Source organism: Echinops telfairi, unplaced genomic scaffold, assembly GCF_000313985.2.
Source record: "Echinops telfairi isolate 266 unplaced genomic scaffold, ASM31398v2 ScPeMD7_2291;HRSCAF=2852, whole genome shotgun sequence".
NCBI classification, from domain to species: domain Eukaryota; kingdom Metazoa; phylum Chordata; class Mammalia; order Afrosoricida; family Tenrecidae; genus Echinops; species Echinops telfairi.
Genome location: NW_022106189.1, coordinates 47308631 through 47316444, shown reverse-complemented (window position 1 = coordinate 47316444; position 7814 = coordinate 47308631). Strand labels below are relative to the sequence as shown.

Genomic DNA, 7814 nt, shown 5'->3' with positions numbered 1-7814 from the left:
CTACAGCACAGCACACGTGCAGTACAGCCACGCAAACAAGCCTACAGCACAGCACATGTGTGGTACGGTCACGTAAACAAGCCTGCAGCACAGCACAGCGCGTGTGTACGGTCACGTCAACAAGCCTGCAGCACAGCACAGGTGCAGTGCAGCCACGCAAGCAAGCCTGCAGCATAGCATCTGTGCAGTACAGCCACCCAAGACTGCAGCACAGCACATGTGAAGTATGGCCACATGAGCAAGACTGCAGCACAGCACACATGCATGAGAGCTGCCACAGTACCACGCATGGATGAAGCTCTGCACGTTGCCATCCCACGTTCCCCTACTCTGAGGGTTGCCGGCAGCCCTTCCCTGCAGGCCCCGAACTTGTGCTCCCAGCAGCACTGAGGGCAGTCAGGCCGGCAGGTCGCTGGGATGTGCAGGGAGAGGCTGAGTGGGTGGGGCTGGGAGTGCCACTGGTGAGCGGGACGGGACACAGGGTGCAAAAAGAACACTTGGGGAGAGGCAGCCCAGCCTGGACTGCGTCCCCCAGAGCACAGGGATGTCCTCCTCCGCACACATGTGGGTGGAGCCTCTTTTGGCCACCCTGGAGCTGGACAGGCAGGAGCAGACATCACTCAGGAGAGGACAGCAGAAGAGGACTGGCCACGAGCCTACAGGGGACCGGGCTGCCAGGATCGGGAAAGGCTGAGGAAGGTTCCCCAGAAAGTGACCAACAGTCAGTCCTGATACCGCCCAGGCCAGGGGTCCTGTCAGGCCTGATGCTGCCCACAGGCCAGGGTGCTGGCCTCCAGAAGGGAGAGGAAGGCATGTCACTGACTCCCCAGGGTCTCTGACAGGGAAAGCAGGCAGGCAGGGTAGCGAGAGCCTTTGCTGCTTCACAACCTACACTGCCTGCAAGGCGGCAGGCGGACATGCTCGGCAGCAGGGCCACCCTCCCACCCAGGTCTAGGGGTGACGCCTCACGGGGTGACCATCTTAGTGGTGGTGGCTGGTCCAAGCCCACCCACTAGGAGGTGCAGGTAGCAGGTGCTGCCGGGGACGGCCAAGGTCCTGGTTTAACTCGGGTCCACTGGTGTGGAGGGACAGATGGCACGAGAGGGGCTGAGAGGTGCAGTGTCCTGCTACGGTGACTCAGGCCATAGTTGGGGGTGAGGGGTGGTGGCCGGGGGGCGGGTGAGGGTCGGGGGTCAGCCATGACTTGAGAGCAGATGGTTCCGCATCCCTGGGCATCACACGTTCCTTGGCAGCATGGTGGGGGAGGGGGGACGGGGGCCTGGTGGCCTCTGCAGCCTGGAAGCTCAATGAGTAAAACGACAGACAGCTCTCCCATAGTGGTTGGGGGCAGCTGCCCTGACACACGGGGCCCACAGCCCTCCGGGCCATGTCACAGTGGCCCTGTGCCCCCACGGCGCCATCTGGCAGAGGGCAACAGACACTCCAGCTGGGCTTTTGTCCCCAGCCCCTCTCTGGGCAGCTATAGGCAGTCTTGCAGGTGAGGCCCTTGTGTGAGTCAACTGTTGGCCCAGGATCAGACACCGTGCATCTCTGGCCCAGTGGCCTGCAGGCTCTGCTAACCAGCCGGTGGCCTGGCCACCGCACGGTAGGAATGGTGGTCTCTACCAGCATCCCGGGCCCCAGTCTAGAGCCCCGGCCACACCCTGAGCTCATCACCCAGATCTGCAGACAGGCGCAGGAAGAAGCCCCCGCGACTGTCCCCGCTGACCAGCCCTGCTCCCCTGTACAGCCAGGTGTCCTGCTGCTCGTGGGCCCACTCCCACACTGGGCCTCTTGGGCCCAGTGACCTTCCCAAATGAAATCTGTCCCTTGTTAATGTCCATGTCCCCAGACCAAGTGGGACATGTAGCCCCACACCCCCAGCAGTGCCAATGCATTCCCACGGTCAGCGCCTCCCCAGGTCTGGTGCCCACCACCCCATGCTGTTCCACTTCCAGCCTGGCTCCACAGTGCACAGCCCACCCCTACGTCTGCCTCAGGGTCACTGGGTCACCTGCACTCTGTGCCATGCTGCCCCTCACTGTGTGCTCTGACCCTCCACCCGCTGCCCACAGGAAACAAGCGTGTGCAGGTCCACACCCACCGGCCAGCACCTGCCTGGTCCTCCAGCCTGTCCAAGCAGGGACCAGGGGCCTGGGGGAGACCCCACATAGGGAAGCACTCTGCTTCCCACTCCTCCTCCTCAGTGGACTGAGGGGGGCTGTCCTGACACAGGGTCACAGGGCGGCCCGAGTCCTGCCTCACTGCCCAACTGCAGGCAGGGACATGGGTCACAGCACAACACAGGACCAGGCTGACGTGTTTGGGGGACGCTGTCACACTCTCATGGGCTCTTCGTGAGGCTGCCAGCCCCGCCCAGGGCATTTTGAAATGCTACATTAGAATGTTAGTCCGAGCCTGTTTGTCCACAACATGCATCACAATGTGTCCAGAAGGTGGAAACACTGCAAACCCCACCCTGGCTTTGGTTCTTCCTGCTGGCGCAGCCAGCGGGGTGGGGGTGGGGGCGGCTCACATGATCAGAGCTGCTACGAAGCATGGACCACAGGCCAGACCTCCAGCAACGTGGCAGGAGGCGTGCAAGAGTGTCGGGTGGCTGGTGGCTGTCACGCATTCCCTCGGCCTGCGCTGGCCGAGGCGGGAGGCACAGCGCTTCAGAAGGGAGCAGGTCCACCCTGTCCTCAGCCTGGCTGACCTGGTCAAGCTGCTCTGTGACATGGGCTGCACTTACTCTCTCAAAGTGGAGACTTGACCTCTGACATGTGACCTCTGACTGGTAAGCTTAAGGCCTCAGAGAGAAAGTGAAGGGGGAGGGGCCTTCAAGAGAAGAGCGTGGGGAAGGGCGTTGGCTTTGTGACCAGCTGTGAGCCTGGTGGCCAGACCTCCAGACGCTGTCCTTCAAAGAGGGCAGCTTCTCGTCTGAGAGGGCAGGCATCTGCTGCCGGAAACCAGGAGTGGGGCGGGTGCCCTGCTTCAGGCTCCCTTCTCCTCACATAGAGGGAAAGTAGCTTTGCTGGGTTTTACCTCTAATCGTACAAATGCACAGGTGTTAAAAAAATAATTAATAATGTCAAGAAGAGGAAGCCACTGTCACCTGAGCCACACCCCATCCAGCAACTGCAGTGAGTCCTTACTGTGCACACCATAAACATACAGACAACAGTGAGGCCCCACTGTGCGCACCGCAACATACACACAACACTCCTGGGCTGCACACTGACAGTCTGTGCACAGACGCTGGCCTGTCCCAGCCACCACAACCAGACAGGAAGATGCAGCCAGCCCAATGTCCTTTGTGTCCGGCCACACACAAAGGCAGAGCCCCCATCCTGGGCCTTGATGTCCACTGACCAGACACGGCTGTTTCTAGAATGCCGCTGTGAGCCAGTCACAGGCTGGCTGTGGGCACGACAGCCTCCAGCCCAGGCAGACAGGGCGGGCTCCAGCCTGAGTCCCAGTCCAGTAACACTGCACACTCAGCCGGGGCTGGCACTGCGGAAGGTGGAAGCCGAAGGAGCCCCGAGGGGCTCAGCAGGGACTCTGTTCCTGGGGGCCCCAGCAAAGAAAGAAAGCCAAACGGAAGACGTAAAACAGCAGGAAGAAGGGGTGTGGGGACGTTTGTGTTCTAGCCCCCCATTCCAAACAGGCAGCATTCCTGCAGCAAATCTGAACCAGGTGTCTCGGCACGTCCAGCTGCCTGGGCCCCGGCAGCCAACAATGCCCAGCTCCTTCACCCCGAGCACCACAGCCCCCAAGGCCGGCGGCAGGGGCTGCGACAACGGTGTATGGTGTTTACTCCTGCGCCCGGTGCAGTCCCCGCTCTGAGGGGAGACTGGCTGGCTGCAGTGTTCAGACAGGGTCCCCATGTGGGGGACGGAAACTACTGTTTACTTGGGACAGTGACTTGTCCTCATGTACAGTCTGTCCTTGGCCAGGAAGGTGGAGCTGACCGGCAAGCTCTGGCACCACATGTCAAACACCGGCTGCCCAGCGCTGCGCAGGCTGACAGCCAGTGGGGGTCTCACAGGCAGGGGTCACCCCGAGCGGGGCCTCGCGGTCGAGGCCGGCGCCCATGGTGCCTCTCATGACAGAACCAAGAAGCCACCACTGACCATGCAACCAGGACGCGCAGGAGAGAGTGACCGCAGCCAGCACTGGGCCACCGGAGAGGGACGCCAGGCAGACCCAAGGCCCACCTAGAGGACAAACCCCAGAGCAGGGTACTGGGGTCACAAGGCCAGTGTGACTGTCCAAGGAGGGACAGGGCAAAGGCTTGGCCGAGGACACCCCAGCCGGCCTCACACGGAGACACCGAGGCGCCCGCCCGATGGGCCTGATGTGGGCAGGACGTGAGCACAGACACACATGCCAACATAATGACACGAAGGCAGGGCTTCGGGGGGGAGCGGGAAAGAGGGCGCTCCCGCCCAGCCAGAGGCAGAGCCGCATCACCTGGGGCGTCTGTCTCTGAGGGTCTGAGGAGCGCCCTCAGCATCTGGTGCAGGGAATGTGACCCCATCATTCTGAAGACAAGGATGCTCAGTAGGGCTCAGCCGTGGGCAACCCCGAGGGCACTGCCCTGGGAAACCCAGAGTGCCCAGTGACTCCCAGCAGGTGAACCCGGCCGGGAGCCTCGGCTCGCCTCCCAGCACACGCAGCCGCTTCCACACCCACGGGCCTTCCAGGACCCACCCTGGGTAGGGCCGGCCGCCTGTGCCACCTCAGATTCGCCCAAGGGCGTGCAGCAGGAAGAGGCAGGCTGGGACTCGCCCTCTGTCCCTGGGCCTGTGGGAGAGCTGCGGGAACGTCTGTGACGCAGAGGGGCTTTTGCCGGATCCATAAGCTGTTGTGACTGCCCCTGCCCCTCACCTGCAGGGACATGGAACTAGAGCCCGCTGCTAAGAGATGTGTGTCCATAAAGCCCTGAAGCCCCCAGGTTGTTCTGGCCTCTGACCAAACCTGGACCAAGGGCCCCAGGTGTGAGGGCCGGTGGAGCAGCACTCAGGAGAGGGCCCACCTGCACCCCGAGTCGTGAGCCCAGGTCTCAGATGCCACCACTCAACATGGCACTGAGCAGCTAAAAACACAACTGAGAAAGAATGTGGATAACAGGACAGATGGGGACCTGGAGCAGAGACAGCTCAATGCCGTGGGGACCACTCAGATGGCAGGGCAGCTGGGACAGTCTGCCGGTCGGAGCAAGGGCACGGTGACACCCCCCACCCCCAACGCTGGAAGAAGAGCAGGGCCCTCCCTCAAGGGAGGGTCTTTACTGCTTAAGGCAGGATAGGTGTTTAGCCAGTAGCCACGTCTCTTGCCATAGGTCAGAGAGGTGGCAAATTCCTGCAGCTTGACAATAGGAGACAGCCCCATGCCTGCCTCTTCCCGCAGGAGGGCCAAGTGGAAGTGTGCAGTGTGCACTGCAGCTGCAAGGACATACGGCTGGCAGCAGGAGCCCCCCGGACGTGTGGCTAAGGGTACAGGAGGGCCACAGGGCAGGCAGGACGCCGGGGCAGGTGAGTGCTTACCTGCCCATCCTGGCCGACGTGATGTATCTGCAAGTTGCCCTGTTAAGGAAAGGCAGAGAGGAGAGGGTCAAGGGGGCCAAGGTGGGGTGGGGCGGGGCAGGGCGGGGGCCATGGGGGCAGACCCACCTCGCTGTCCTGCGTGATCTGCACCTGCTCTCCCTGCGGCACCTGGGCGATGTGGAGGTGGCCCTGTGGGATCCACAGCAGGAGAAGACAGCGAGAAGCATCAGAGGAAACCCGGGTCCACAGAAGGGCGGCCGTGCTCGGGGTCCTGGCCCAGGGGGTGCTCCCCAGGGGGTGTGAGGGTGAGCACTGACTCCCCTGCCCAGGGCACTGCAGCCCTCAGCTCTTCTAATGCTGCCATCGAATGGGGCAGACGGGCACACGGCCCGGCCTCCTCATGGCTGGCCTATGCCACCTGAGCCACACTGCAGAGGCTGTGAGTGTCTGTCTCATGGGGGCCCCCGTTTGATGCTGCCCTCCAGGGACGGACTAAAGGGGTGCACGGAGCCAAGAGAAGGCACACAGGAACGAGGTGGCTCCCCGGAGCCTAGAGGAAGAGGCCTGAGCTCCTGTGCAGGCACACGTGCAGCCGGAGGTGGGGAGCTCAAACTGACACTCATGGTTGGACAGCAGCGGTGGATGGTCCTAAAGGCCGCTGTCACAGAACCAGAGTCAGCAGCCACGAGGTCTGCTTTGTGGACGTGGGAGGACAGGGCTCCATCAACCCTGGCTCCGTGCCCCGCAGTCACCCCCCCAGCGACCCCCCCGCCATCTGTTCCACCGTGAGTTAGTATTTCTCAGCTGGGACCCCCAGCAAGAGGAACTGCCCCAGCTGGTGACTAGATCCAGAGCCCTCCATCACAGGGGCTCCCGGCCGAGGCCCCTGAGGCGCAGGGCACTTCCATTTCCTGAGAAGCCTTCTCCTTCCTGTCTCTACCAGGGACCCAGCTTCAAGGGGCACTGGGGCCCACACAGTATGCCACAGACTTGTGTGGCTCTTATGCACCACCCACACCTGACACCCCCCACCCCGGGACACAGTCAGCACGGTGCCCTCATAGAGCACGCACGCACGCACGCACACACCGGGTGCCCGCCCCGCCCGCCCAAGGGAGCACTTACTACTTGGACCTGCCCATCCTCGCTGATCTGGTGGATCTGCACCTGCTGGGCGTTGGCCAGGGCGTAGTGCAGGGCCTGCGGTTGGGGCTGTGCCAGCTCGCTGCCAGGCGGTGGGCTGCTCAGGATCGTCTCTGTGGGGACACAGCAGGGTCGAGTCAGGACAGGGGGTGGGACAGCTGCCTCCCCTCCCTTGGTCCTACACCCCGCACAGGGGGGCCTTCCCATGGGTCTCAGCAGAGGGGCAGGCGGGCGGCCTGTGAGCAAGACAAGCCCCTGCTCGGGGTCATTAGGAAACACCTCTGGCAAGGGGTCCAGAGCTGAAGAAGGGCCGCTCTGCCCGGCACAGGCCTTCTCCCAGCTGCTCACTGAAGGGGCAGCTCTCGGGAAGGGGGAAAGGGCTAAGGGTGGGTGGAACACGCATAAGTAAGGCCCATCTGCGGGCAGTCCCCTCCTGGGAGCAGCGCTGGCCGCTCCGATCAGAGGCAGACAGGGCTTCCAAAGTCTGCATGAAAGTGCTGCTGCCTTTAGGGGTCACGTCTCCCCACCAGCTGGTCCCAGGGAAGGTGACCTTTCTGCATACACACTGGTGGCCTGTGGGTCAGGCAGCCCCTCCCAGGGAGAAAGACGAGGCTGCCACTCCTATCAAGAGAACAGCCTGGGAACCCCAGCCTGGGGCGAGGCTCTCCTCCCCCAGCAGGGCCGCGGGGAGCCCAGATGGTGGGCGGCTTTGCTGCTCAGTTTTTAACTAAAGCAACGCGAGCTGCGTTTGGGGTACTGTCCGGCTGGGCACCTCCCCGGACATGCGTCACCGGCCAGCCTTCCTGGGCGCCCGTGGGCCTCCACCTGGCAACCTTCAGCGGCAGGGGGCAGCCTGTTCTGATGCCCTGGTGCCACTTTTAGCCACAGAGAAGGGCAAAGCACACGAAGGGCCTGGGACGCCCACAGCGGCTGGTGGACACAGGCGGGGGGACGTAAGATCTCTGGACGAGGGAAAGCGTCTGTGGAGGAGCTCTCTGAGTCCAGAGTATGGACATGGGGGGAGGAAAAGCGTCTGTGGAGGAGCTCTCTGAGTCCAGAGTATGGACATGGGGGGAGGAAAAGCGTCTGTGGAGGAGCTCTCTGAGTTCAGAGTATGGACAT

At 62.7% G+C, this 7814-nt stretch overlaps 1 protein-coding gene across 2 annotated transcripts in view; it reads right to left on the bottom strand.

Moving 5' to 3' along the window:
- Positions 1 to 7814, bottom strand: part of LOC101658789 (BTG3 associated nuclear protein) — a 47445-nt gene that overhangs the window by 1709 nt on the left and 37922 nt on the right. The window contains exons 8-10 of one of the 2 annotated variants that reach the window (XM_045293930.1): positions 6675 to 6805; positions 5676 to 5747; positions 5550 to 5588 (exon numbers count right to left, since the gene is read on the bottom strand). In XM_045293930.1, the coding sequence (XP_045149865.1) occupies positions 5550 to 5588; positions 5676 to 5747; positions 6675 to 6805 (242 nt within the window). The remainder of the gene's footprint in view (positions 1 to 5549; positions 5589 to 5675; positions 5748 to 6674; positions 6806 to 7814) is intronic. The other variant, XM_004704506.2, reaches the window with a different exon arrangement.